The sequence below is a fragment of the Cololabis saira genome, chromosome 10 (genome assembly GCF_033807715.1).
Source record: "Cololabis saira isolate AMF1-May2022 chromosome 10, fColSai1.1, whole genome shotgun sequence".
NCBI classification, from domain to species: Eukaryota; Metazoa; Chordata; class Actinopteri; order Beloniformes; family Belonidae; genus Cololabis; species Cololabis saira.
The window spans coordinates 41424431-41438609 of NC_084596.1; the positions used below are offsets into that span (position 1 = coordinate 41424431).

General features: G+C 42.7%; 1 protein-coding gene across 2 annotated transcripts in view; it reads right to left on the minus strand.

Moving 5' to 3' along the window:
- LOC133453072 (low-density lipoprotein receptor-related protein 8-like) overlaps positions 1-14179 on the minus strand; it is a 196729-nt gene that overhangs the window by 114784 nt on the left and 67766 nt on the right. For both annotated transcript variants that reach the window (XM_061732927.1, XM_061732926.1), the window contains exon 3: positions 13605-13727. In XM_061732927.1, the coding sequence (XP_061588911.1) occupies positions 13605-13727 (123 nt within the window). The remainder of the gene's footprint in view (positions 1-13604; positions 13728-14179) is intronic.

Consider the following 14179-nt stretch of genomic DNA (forward strand, 5'->3'; position numbering starts at 1 on the left):
TTATCTCTATGATTCCTCCTCCAATAAAGTGGCAGCTGCTGGAGGGAGATGGACAGAGAGCGTCCGATGTCGCGCAGTGCTACGTGATAGTCGGACGCTCTCATGCAGTTACACGGTTTTATAGTTGTGGGCGTGGTTTTTTTTTGGTTACGTAACGAAAATGCATCAAATATGAACGGCTCGTAGATCCACATCACACTGGACGGATCATCAGGGCGGCTGTACAGACACTGCGTTGGCAGGCTGAGGGGAGACCACTTTATATATGTTAAAGCAAGAAAAAACCTGTTTTTCATAATCGGTCCCCTTTAAGTTGCTCAAAGGCAGGTGAAATATTTTTAACTGTGCAAAACAGAACACATGACGTGCACATATTTCTTCTTTTGAATTCCAACATAGGCACATTAAAAAGACGCATATATGTTTACATGTGCAACTCTGTCCTCTGCAGAAACTAAAGTCACTGTGGCCCTGAGTCGACCCAAATGACATATTTATCGCGGTCCTAGTCAGATTCATCGGTACCCCTCAACTTTGGTCATTTAGGACGTCTTTAGAAAGTACTGAAAATGACAATTATCATAAAATATCTGCGTGCCGTGAAATGGCCTTGTTGGTGAACATTATTAAACGTCAGATAAGACATCGGTGCGCTTATTCTGCAGAGTCCGTGTGACCTTCATCGATCGCTGGTTTTTACTGTTGCAGCATAGCAGCCAAGAGGACGCCAGCATCAAAGGAAAGATAGGACTAAGGTTGGCAGTCAGAAATGTCTGAGATGTTTTATGGATAATTGACTGCTTGTTTATGGGGGAAAAAAATAAATAAACCGGATTATTTTGGTCAACTTTCCAATCATGGCTACTCAAAATGATTATCCACAGACTCTTGAAGCACCCTGCAACTTCCACTGTAAACTTAAATTACCAACTAAATTCAAACTTCGGATGAAATAAAACTGTTTCAGGCCAAAAGATCAAATGCTGGTTGAGCTGCAGAAATAATCCCTTAACCGCTTTTGGCCAGAAACACCGGCACGACTGCACTTGGGAGCCAGTCAGCCGTGGTGAAGTGGAGTCTGCGCCTGCGGTGCACGTTTCATTAGGAGTTTCAGACAGAATATGTGACAGAACTGTTTTTTTTTTCCTTGATTGCATTAATGCAAAGAGAGGCTCCATGACTGCCGGGAATAGTTCCTGGTTGCCATGGTTGCCGGAGTTTCTGAACACGATGCTGAATGAAGGTTTATTGGTGCATATTCTCAAAATACTTTTATATCAAAATCAATATAACAGATAATATGAAGATGATGCTTGAGGGCTGCTCCAAATGTGTCTTTAAAATAACACGGTGTATCCAACATGTTTACTTTTAATAACAAAGAAGATTTAGAATAACCGAGCGGTAAAGATGACCAGGTAATCATCGTAAATACACATCATTTTTTAAGTGATGTAAAATATTCATCACATCCTGTGTATACAGGACTGTCTCAGAAAATTAGAACATTGTGATAAAGTTCTTTATTTTCTGTAATGCAAAAATGTCATACATTCTGGATTCATTACAAATCAACTGAAATATTGCAAGCCTTTTATTATTTTAATATTGCTGATCATGGTTTACAGTTTAAGAATATCCTATCTCAAAAAATTAGAATATTCTGGGAATCTTAATCTTAAACTGTAAACCATAATCAGCAATATTAAAATAATAAAAGGCTTGCAATATTTCAGTTGATTTGTAATGAATCCAGAATGTATGACATTTTAGTTTTTTTAATTGCATTACAGAAAATAAAGAACTTTATCACAATATTCTAATTTTCTGAGACAGTCCTGTAATGCAGACATTTCTACACTTTTAACTCATACAGTCATTGCAAGGTGTGACTCTCAACATGTTTAGCTTCTGTGGGATGTACAGAAGCTCAATATCACCACGGTATCTAGGTCTCTAACAATTAGGTGCAACTCTGGAGGTACAAAACATTTAATTTAAAAGGAATAACATTGTTTGAATGCTTCATATTTCTCATATGCCACCTCAGGCACATGTCCTTGAAGACTGAAAGAACAAAACTACGAACTTCCTTTTCTCTCTCGAGTCTTAGAGAGTACGTGTAAAGCAGGTAGTACAAAAAGGTTGAGCTGAAGTTAATACATTTGTTAAAACGAGCAGGTTTAGCTACAAATCCCCTCTTTTTGAACCCTTAAAATCAGCTCTTCGGCGGTGTGGGAGTGGAGGAGAAGCCGCCACACAGCTGGCTGCCGTGACCTAGTTCCTCTCTGATTACACGTTAATGAAATACAAAAGCCACGAGCACGAGCACTTAATTTCCGAGCGTCCAGGAGCAACTCGGTCCATGTGGCTCGTATCTGAATTCTCGATTCAGCCGCTGTAATGCTACTCCAGCGTGTAATTGAGAATCCACTCAGTCAGGCAGAATGGTTGTGGCCCAGATGTCCACAACACAGCATCCACGATGTGCTGGCGGTGCACGCCAAGCTCTGGGTTTACGGGGCACGTGTTCACGTGCATTTGAAACAGAGAAGGGAAGAGAAAATTAAAGCTGCAAGCAGCGATGAACGGGCCCTCGCACTCACGGCCACCGCCCCCCATAAGCATATCAGAAATGACACCACCCACGACTTCCTATGTCAAACCATTCAAAAGTTATGGCAGAAAATAGGAACTATGAAATATCGACCAATCAGAAGAAGAAGGGGCTAATTTGCACCAATTATGGTCAAGGACTCATAACCATGTCCGATGACACCACCCACGAGTCTTTATGTCAAACCATTCAAAAGTAATTGCAGAAAATCGGAAGTATCAAATATTGACCAATCAGAAGAAGGGCCGGGGCTAATTCAGGCCAATGAAGGTCAAGTACTCAATACCGAGTCCGATGACACCACCCAGGAGTCTTTATGTCAAACCATGGAGAACTATCAAATATGGACCAATCAGATGAAGGGGGGGCGCGCTTTTTGGCGTCTAGCGTCGCCACGGTAACACTTTTGAAAGAGAAAAGTAATGCGCGTAGTCGCAGGATGGAGACGAACATTTTGATGTATAACACACCTGGGTGCACGTTTCGGTTCGGGCCGTATTAACTGCCGAAGGAATGGCATAAATTGCGCCAAATTTACGCGATTAATTAATTAATCAATGTTCGGTTTCAGGCATGGCGCCAGGAGACTTTTCTTTAAGTTGCGACATGATACATGTGTGCATTAATGCAAAACATTAAATATCGCCAGGCCTGGCTGCCGTGCAAAATTTGGTGACTTTTTGGGCACGTTTAGGGGAAAAAAGGCCCTCCTTTCTTCAGAAGAATAAAGAAAAAGAAAGATTCCTACAGATACAATAGGGCCTTCGCTCTGTAAGTGCTCGGGCCTTAATAATATGTCATCAAATATCTGCACAGTAATATAAATGATCTGTAGAGCTGAGCCGGACCAGTCACATTCACATGACTTTGGGGAAAAGAACATGTTTGCTGGACACAACCTTGTGGGATATCTGAAGATGAGTTGACATTTCTAGTGTTTTTTTAGATGAATTGCATTAAAAGTAAGACTAGTGCATGAAAGTGAACGTATTCCCCTGGATGTCGTCTCGTAGGCTTCCTCCCACACCGGTCAGGTGAAGCAGTTTGGTTGATTAACACATTCTTTTATCAAATCTGTTTAGTTCCAGAGTCGTTTTGCTTTATTTGATGTCTGATTGTTGTGTTCTCCAAAGTCCTCTCCGTGGCGGAGGACGATGCTCTCACCAAAAACTGTGACGCAATGATGTTAAATCTACGTACGAGTATTAGGGCCATAAGGAAAAAAATAAAAATAATATTTTAGAGGAGGAAGATTTTTTTTTCATTATGCACTTCGAGAAAAAAGTCGAAATGTCGAGAAAAAGGTTGAAATGTCGAGATTAATGTTGAAATACAATTTCGAGAAAAAAGTCGAAATGTTGAGAAATAAAGTCAAAATTTCATGAATAAAGTTGAAATGTCGAGATTAATGTTGAAATGTCGAGATTAATGTTGAAATGTCGAGATTAATGTTGAAATGTCGAGATTAATGTTGAAATGTCGAGATTAATGTTGAAGTACAATTTCGAGAAAAAAGTTGAAATATCGAGAAAAAAGTGGAAATGTCGAGAAAAAAGTTGAAATGTCGAGATTAATGTTGAAGTACAATGTCGAGAAAAAGTCGAAATATGGAGAAAAATGTTGAAATGTCGAGATTAATGTTGAAGTACAATGTCGAGAAAAAGTCGAAATATCGAGAAAAAAGTTGAAATGTCGAGATTAATGTTGAAGTACAATTTCGAGAAAAAAAGGCGAAATGTTGAGAAAAAAGTCAAAATTTCGTGAATAAAGTTGAAATGTTGAGGAAAAAAAGGGAAATTTCGACTTTATTCTTGAAATTGTATTACAACATTAATCTCAACATTTCAACTTTTTTCACGACATTTCGACTTTTTTTTCAAAGTGCATAATAAAAAAATTTTCCCCTTTCAAATATTTTTTCTACTGTATGGCCCTAATACTCTTCCGTATAAATCCTAAAAGGAAGGGTGGGTTCTCTCCACAGTCCATCTGCTCTAAGTCGATGCAGCTTCCTTCACAAACACTTAAAAGTTCATATCGGAGAAAACTGGAAATATAGCTTTGGGATGTTTCTGAGATAAACTACTTGCAATCCCCAGCAGCCAAACTCCAGCCGCCTGGGGGGCAGGGGGGCAGACAGGTGCTGGTTATCGGCCTGCAGCTCTGTTCTTTCTTAGGAAACCAAAATAAACTAAATGTCAGTAAAGTTAAATAAACATACAGTACCAGAGGGGAAGAGGAACTGCTTGGTGCTGAATTTTATACACAGACCATTATTATCTTTGCTTAATCGCAAAAAATAAAGTTTAACTTGCTTCTGGCGGACGTAAAGTTCTTCTAACAGCTTAATATTCCGACCATGTGACTGGCACAGACGAGTAAATTAGCAGTAAAATGGGGCTAATAAAAGGGATAATAAGAGTCGTGCCAGGCCAGTTGCTGCAGCTCACGTCCCCGTCTCTCTCTCTCTCCTCTTCGGTGTGATGAAAGCACAGCTGGATTCAGTCACACAGAAAGACAGCTGCGATAACCAGGATCTCATTAGCTCGGTTCGGCATGATCCGTCCGCACTCATCCGAAAACATAGTCAGGATGCCTTTGGTCACCCCGATTAAGACTGCTCCTACCTGTCAAGGGGGAACGTTTTCATTTCATCCACTGCAAAAACTGTCTTATTTCTAGTTAAAATGTCTCATTTTTAGTCAAAATAAATCTCATTACACATAAAACAAGACTCATCACTGGAAAAAACAACAATTTTCCCCTGTTTCAAGTAGATTTTCACTTAAAATAAGTAGAAAAATCTGCCAGTGGAACAAGATTTTTTTGCTTGTAATGAGAAGATATTTCTTGTCCCACTGGCAGATTTTTCTACTTATTTCAAGTGAAGATTTACTTGAAACCGGTGAAAATTGTCAAATAACAAGTTATTTTTCTGGTGATGACTCTTGTTTTAAGTGTAATGAGATTTTTTGACTAAAAATGAGACATTTTAACTAGAAATAAGACAAATATTCCTGGTAAGATTTTGAGTTTTTGCAGTACTGAACAGTGACTAAAGTAGATCCACCTGAAACCAAACAGGATCCAAACAGAACCAACACGTCTGCGTCAAAGTAAGCAGAACTGGTTTCTACCTCTACGTCTTTATCCTGCAGCCGGGAAATTAATTCCTCCTTCATGTATCTTTAAATGGATTTTCAATATAGACACATTATCTTTCCGAGGTCTCTTTATATCTCCCTCCGTGCAATCTGCCAGCAACATAGGAGCTCTGCTCGCTCCTGCATTATTCATCCAGCAAATCCACGCAGCCACAATGCAAACGAAACGTGAATGCTCATCCTCTGAAAGATTCATTTGGCTTTTTATAAGTTCATTTGCGACTCAGATGCATCTGAATGCCCTCCCTTAAAAAAAACTTTGAGTTTAAGGAAGCAACATGCGAGAAAAGTGGGCAGAACCGGAATCCGTTATGATGCAACGTTACTCCACGAATGAGTGCATGAAGAGGCTTAACGTGGTTTGAGGGAAAAGTGGAAAAGACTGGGAATGAGTGTAAAACTCCATTTAATATTAACCACAACATGAAATATACATGGATCACTTCTGTGTGTCATTTAGACATTCACACACAACGCTGAACGGGTCTGACGTCAGGTCTGCAATAATAACCCCGACTGTTATTACTGGTGCAAATGTTGCTGCAGTAAGGTTCGCGGATGTTCAGAGAGTACAGAGAGCACTGACGTGTCCAGTTTCATCAGGATGGGACAATTACTAGGAAGCATCATCTGCACTATTCTCCTCTATCCACATGACACTTGGTACCATTTCAAGTCGCTTTTAAAACTCTCTTTTTTGCCATATACTGATCTCAGACTTAAGATTTCACGTTGGCGCTTACCAGTGTTGTTCATGAACGCGTTCATTTCTGTGAGAACGTTGAACTGAACGCAACATGTTTGCAAATAAAGAACTTGAACGTGAACTTGTTCATTCTGCAGATCATGAACTGGAATTTGAACTGTTTGATTATGTGAGTTTCAGCTTCACTGTTTAGGTCCAATTATTACGGAATACATTTCACCAGCGGGTGGCACACACATTTACTTTTCTTTGTTAATTGTCTCAACACATTTTTATACTAAATTAATATAAACACATCTTAACAATTTAACAGTTTTGCAGTTTTTCTTTCTTCCCCTCTTATAATCTTATGCCCCCACTTTCTGTCGTTCAGTGAGAGAACTGAGCTCTAACTTCTCCTGTCAGGACTTTAAATCTGGGCTGGATGGTGTCAGGTTCTCATATGCATGTGAATGTGCTCATTGTTGAGCCTGAAACGATATTTAGTTTTAATTCTGTTCACTGTGGAGAAAGCTGCTTCACAGCTGTATCTGGACCCAAACATGTTTTAAGATGGTCAGTTTATTTTTCTGTGACTTCAGTTCAGACTTGAGTGGATATGTTTGATGAAAAACTTTGTGTTTTGTTTCAGTGGCGTTTCACTTTCGCACTTTGAACGCCACAGTCTCTGAACGTATGAGACACTGGTTTTGTCCCAGTGGGAAGACTGAACCAGGATGAAGTTATTTACATTAATAAGTTGTCAGGACTCAGTGTGTCGGGTTTCATCCGAGCCTGATCAGCTGCGACGGGCACAGCCTGCACCGCAGCTCTCTGGTCGCGCTGCAGCAGTTACTTTCCGATGCTTTTTCGAAAGCCCAAACAGTCCAGTCCAGCAGACACGACAGCCCACGCATCTACATCTACCATCCTTCAGCAGTAACAACGGAGCCCACCGCCCGAGCGGCAGCCTCAGCCGACCTCCCCGGCCGCGGGGACGCGCCGGGATAAATGATCACGCCGCGCTCGCTTGCTCTGGGCGCAGACCCAATTAATCGATCCCTGATCCTGGCGGATCTAAACCTACTCTGTGCAAAATGAAGGATTTTCTCTGCAAATACACACCATTTCTCTTACTATTACACGTACAGCTAGCTGAGTGTCTTCTTCTCCTCATTTGGTTGGGAGTTGCTATGCAGTCCGGCGGCCCTCGCGGCCCACACGTACAAAACTGATTTTTTTTGGCGGCCCACTAGATTCAAGTGTGGGCCGCGGCCCTATGGTTAAGAATCACTGCTCTAGTGTATCTCTCCTTTGCCTTGAACAGGCTGTGTGCCGCAAAATGTGCTGCAATTCGGTTCCGAATTTCCCGCGCTGGGCTGTGGATGTGACGTCACATGACGCTGCATGCTCCCCGTTCTCCCGTGCCGGCTTCACTGTTGGCTGCAGTACCCCCAACGGCCGTTGTGGTGAAGGGTGGCGCTAGAGAGTCTCATTTCTTAAAAGGAGCCTCAAGCTCCTTTAACATACTAGACGAGACGACGACTTCACACTACATTACCCACAATGCAGCACACACCAGCACCAGCTCCATGGCAACGGTGGCCCGAGCCCGGTGCATCTTTACATGACCAGAGAAGAGAGAGACGTCAGCGAGTCAGATGACGATCGGCAGTAATTTTACACATCGTCTCCCAAAGAGTCTGACGATAAAAATCTAACCTTTCTGTGCAAATTATGTCCACCTGCGCTGAGAAAACAAGTCCGAGCGTCTGCCTCGTCAACTTCACATTTGAAACGTCATGTGGAGTTAAAGCATCCGTCCAGTGTGAGAAAATATCTGCAAGTCCTTGACAATCAAACAAAGTCATCAGGAAAGACCAAGACCCAACAGGGGGTTGATTTACCAGAAACAGGGAGACAAACTGATAATGGACTACATTTACAGCCTCTGAGTAAAGTTGAAAAGCCACCAGAACAAAACATGATTGTATACGGTGAACAGTTTTAGGATAGGGGGGCGATTCATTCGTACTTCTATCCTAAAAATATTGAAATGAACTGAATTTGAACTAGTTCATGAGAAGTATGAACTTACACAACACTGACGCTTACTTATACGATACTCGTGATGTAAGACTTACTTGATATTCATTTCAGAAACTTGTGTCATTAGATTTCCCTACAACGGGCTTTGCTCTGGAATAATCTCATCTTTCAACTGTTTCCACAGAGAATGCCTGAACAGAGAAATAAATGTCAAGCCTGTAAATTAAAAAAAAAACCTGACAGCAGAACAGTAATCAAAATGTCTGAGAAGACAGTTTTAATCCGACTAGAACCACATCATCCTGCTCAGCACGCCTGGTGTGATGCAGCTAACAACGGCTAAAAATAAAGCTGGCAGAGCACGCCGCCTGCAGCCTCTGCTATTGTTCACCGGTCGATTATGTTAATGTCTGCACATGATTATTAGTCGGGGAAAGAGAACAAGACTCAGAAAGTGCCATTTCAAAATGTGTCCGTTGTATTTTGACAGCACCGGTGTGAGTTGGCTGAACTACGCAGCGCGGTGCTTCATGTCCACGCTGTGGATTCTTTACGAGTGTTATTTATCAGCGTGATGCTTCCGGCTCTGTGGGACGTCTGTGATCCCAGAACAGCGTCCATGAGCCAAGTAAGGGAAGAGGAAAGTAGTATCAATGAAAGAAAACATTTGATAACTGATTAACAAACTGCCTCTTGAGTCTCTGTTTGATTAGAGATAAACTAACCAAACCCCCGCGAGGGTGGCCGCGCGGGAGCAGCGTCGTCTAACAGGGAGCCAGCAAACTATCCCCAGTTTCCACAGTCTGGCAGGGACACAATCCAAGCCTCGCTCACAGTCGAGGCAAGTAGAGGCGAGTGGAAGCGGGTGGAGGTGAGAACTGTGAGAACGCTGAACTGAACGCAACATATTTGCAAATAAAGAACTTGAACATGAACTTGTTCATTCTGCAGATCATGAACTGGAATTTGAACTGGTCAGATTTTGTGAGTTTCAGCTTCACTGTTTACGTCCAGTTATTACGGAAAACATTTCACCAGTGGGCGGCGCACACATTTAAAATACTCGACGAGACGACGGGTAGTGACTGAAAGGACGAGATCGCGGATACAAGCGGCCGAGATGAGTTTCCTCCGCAGGGTGGCTGGACGCTCCCTTAGAGATAGGGTGAGGAGTTCGGTCACCCGGGAGGAGCTTGGAGTCGAGCCGCTGCTCCTTCACATTGAGAGGAGTCAGCTGAGGTGGCTTGGGCATCTGTGCCTCCTGGACGCCTCCCTAGGGAAGTGTTTCAGGCATGTCCCTCCTCCCTAGGGAGGAGTTCCAGGCATGTCCCTCCTCCCTAGGGAGGTGTTCCAGGCATGTCCCTCCTCCCTAGGGAGGAGTTCCAGGCATGTCCATCCTCCCTAGGGAGGAGTTCCAGGCATGTCCCTCCTCCCTAGGGAGGTGTTCCAGGCATGTCCCTCCGGGAGGAGACCCCGGGGAAGACCCAGGACACGCTGGAGAGCCTATGTCTCTCGGCTGGCCTGGGAACGCCTCGGACTCCCCCCGGAAGAGCTGGAGGAAGTGTCTGGGGTGAAGGAAGTCTGGGCATCTTTGCTGAGGCTGCTGCCCCCGCGACCCGGGAACGGATAAAGCGGAAGAAGATGAGTGAGTGAGACGAGACGACGACTTTACACTACATTAACCACAATGCAGTGCACACTAGCATAACGACGGGCACCATCTCCATGGCAACGGGGGCCCGATGCATCTTTACATGACCAGTGAAGAGAGAGATGTTGTGGACGCAGATGATGATCCACATATCATTATCTGCAGGAATTTTACACATTGTCTCCCAAAGAGTCCGACGGTAGAAATCTAAATTTTCTGTGCAAATTATGTCCACCTGCGCTGAGAAAACAAGTCAGTGTCTGCCTTGTCAAATTTGAAACGTTATGTGGAGTTAAATCTAATGTCAAACCATCCTTGACAATCAAACAAAGTGATCAGGAAAGACCAAGAAGACCCAACAGCCCCAAACGACCCCAGTCCCCCTGCTGCACCTTCAGGGGGAGGATTTACCTGCAACAGGTAGAAACTCTGATAATGGATGACATTGTTGGAGATTTACAGCCTCAGTAAAGTTGAAAAGCCACTAGGACAATACATGATAGTTTACTTCCTTCCTTCCTTCTTTCCTCCTGCTCTCTCCTTCCTTCTTCCCTTCCTCTTTTCTCCCTTCCTTCCTTCTTTCCTTGTTTTCTCCCTTCCTTCCTTCCATCCTTCTTTCCTCCCTTCCTTCTTTTCTCCCTTCCTTCCTTCTTTCCTTGTTTTCTCCCTTCCTTCCTTCCTTCCTTCCTTCCTTCCTTCCTTCCTTCCTTCCTTCCTTCCTTCCTTCCTTCCTTCCTTCCTTCCTTCCTTCCTTCCTTCCTTCCTTCTTTCCTTCTTTTCATTCTTTCTTCCTTCCTTCTTTCCTCCCTTCTTCTCTTCTTCCTTCCTTGACCCGCAGACAGCACAAGGGTTAACAGGTGACGCAGACGTCTCCCCCCCCCCTGCATTCACAGCTCCCACTATAAGCGATGACCACATTGTAGTCATGACTTAAGAATAAAGCAGGCCTAATTGAGATTCATTTAAGTCAAACTTCAAATGATTTTTAAATGATGTGACGTATGTGATGTATAAAGAAAGTGCGTTGCTTGGCGACAGCTGCTGGACGGAGGCTGCGATGCGGAGCGGCTTGTGAGGAGTCACAGCTGAACGCAGGCGTGTTTGTCAGAGCTCCTGTTTACCCGAGCTGCTCCGCGCTGAGTGAAAAGCTCCTTGTGAATACAAGTTTAGAACCAGCATCCACGACCTGCTTTTCCTGGCGTGCTAAACGATCCATGCGCAGGGTTTGGGTTGACCTGAGCCTGACCTCGTGTGAGGTTGACGTAATCGTGTGAGACCAGCAGACATGGAAGGAGCACATTCCCTTGGTTACCGTCATTTCAATCTTTAATTGTACCTTGATGGCACCGAGTGACCGACTAAACCGACCAATCAGAAGCCAGCAGCACACTTAGCAATCCCCAACATGACAAAGTTGGAGTAATTTCAGCTTAAAGATAGAGCACGTACATTCTTACAGTTCTTGCACGACAATGTCTTAAAGCTTGTAATGGAAAAATTCCAGACTTGTACTTTGAATGAACTCACTGTCTGAGTCTTGGAAATGCAATCATCTTATCTTATGCTGCCCATCTTTGGATACACTTTCCTACATAGACGTGGAAAAGAAAACCCAATGTGTCGTCGAAAAAGAAAAAGATGGGGAGAAATGCGGAAAAATAAATATGTTTTAAACTCAAATTAGTGTTCTGTATCTGGAATTAATGTATTCTTGAGTCTATGAGGTACCAATAATATAATAATAAGATAAACTTGTTTGAATTGTAAAATGGGTTTGGCTAAATATAATCTTTGACTAAAACTAGACTAAAATGGTCCTGGACAATTCTGACTAAAATAAGACTAAAATGCTCAGACTGAAACTTAAAGGACTAAAAGGAGAATGAACGTGACTAAAACTAATAAAAACTCAAATGATAGCTTGACCCAAAGACTAAACTTAAACTAAAATATAAACAGGCTGACAAAAACAACACTAGTTGCAACACTGAGCGTGTTCTGGGATCTTATTGCGAGTGATGCAATAATTAACAAAATATCACTGAAGGAACCCTGACCCTGTTAATTAGGAGGTTTGAATTGTTCTAAATCAGTGTCTCCCAACCTGGGGTACTGTAATCCAAGTCTGTATAAACCCACTTAGAAATATATTTTGATCATTTTAAAGTTAAAGTTATTCATCAGGATAAAAACTTAAAAACGTATTATATAATTATTCAACATTTAATCATACTACTACTCCGACAGGTTGTTAAAGGAAAAATGTTAAAAAATGTTTCTCTCATATTAAAAGAGACATTTTTCAGAAATATTTTTACGTCCTTGCAATTATTTTTTGTGCGTATTTTATACATTGGTGACACAAAAGGAAGGTGAGAAAAACAAAGTACAGGGTAAACCAAAAAGAAATGTATCAAAAAAACATAATTAATGTTCATTTTTTCAATTAAAAGTTTGTAAAGAATAACTTTACTCTTTTGCTGCTAGTATGTATGGGTCGGGGTGCCCGGCTGGTCTAAGGCCCCATTTACACGGAGCAAAAACGGTGGTGTTTTCATGCGTTTTGGCCGTTCCTTTACACGAAAACGAAGCTCAAAGTCACCAAAAACGATCATTTCTGAAAACTCCGGCCAAAGTGGAGATTTTCAAAAACTCAGTTTTCACGTTTGCTTGTAAACAGAGGGAAACAGGGATTTAGGCTTCAGAACGTCACATTATGAGATAGAAACGTCACCAGCGTCATGTGTGCAACCTGTATTTACAGTTTGTTTGGCCACCGTCAATATTTTCTTGTATTTTACTAGTTTTATATTCTAAAGTCACACTTAAAAGTAACTCCACTTCTCTGTCACTCCAAACGAAAGACTCTCGTTCCGTCCGTTAAGTAACTGGCAGTCAAAGCTGATTTATGGTTCCGTGTTACACCAACGCAGAGCCTACGGAGTAGGGTACGCGGCGACGCGCACCGTACGTACAGTAGGCTACGCCGTCGATTTAACGCAGAACCATATTATTCAGGCTTCACACGTGTCATTTGTTGACGTTTTTTTCCAGGATTCCGATTGGCTAGCATGACTTTATCTTCTCGTTACACTGCCCCCTGTAGGTTTGGATGTTCATAGCACCTTAACAGCGTATTCATGCGGGTTCGTATAAACGAGGGTATTTTTCAAAACGTAGAGAGGGAAATATCCGTTTTTGTAAATACCCGGCTATGTGGAAACGTGGCTTTAGACACAAGTAGGGGGGGACAAGGAAAAAAGTTGGGAACCACTGTTCTAAATGGTGAAACATGGTTGTCCACTCCCGCCCTGATTCTCCGTACAAGGGGCTGCATGACTGCAGACTGCAGCAACTATTCCTCAGTTCTCCGCACTAGCGGCTCCAGGACCTTCCTGTCAGAGGTCCCTGCTGGGAGAAGCTGCAGGAGTCACTTACTGCAGGTCTCTTCTGCTTCGTCAGAGCCATCTGGGCACTCCGGCTCCCCGTCGCAGCGCCAGCGTCCGGGCACACACTGTCCGTTCAGACAGGCAAACTCTGCAGGGGCGCACGTTTTCTTGGCTGTTCAGAGACACAAGCACAGACAAAAGAACAGAATGTGAACGGGAAGTTTACATTTATTTGTTTTTAAATGTAGTTGGGGCTCCGGCGCCGTAAGGTACCGACCACATAGCTCCAATCCCAGCAATCACATGTCTCATCACTTCTGCTGTAACCGCTGCACAGCTCTGTCCTGAACAATGTCCTGGCAACCTTCACTACTTATCTCTATCCTACTTTCATGGGTCTATCATTGTGCTGACTCTCCATTTGCACGCCCTCCAAAAACCAGTTCCTCCCTTCTTTTTATTGATTGATTGATTGATTGATTGATTGATTGATTGATTGATTGATTGATTGATTGATTGATTGATTGATTGATTGATTGATTGATTGATTGATTGATTGATTGATTGATTGATTGATAGCTTGATTGAAACCTTTATTGTCCCCTCTGGGGAAAATCAGTTGTC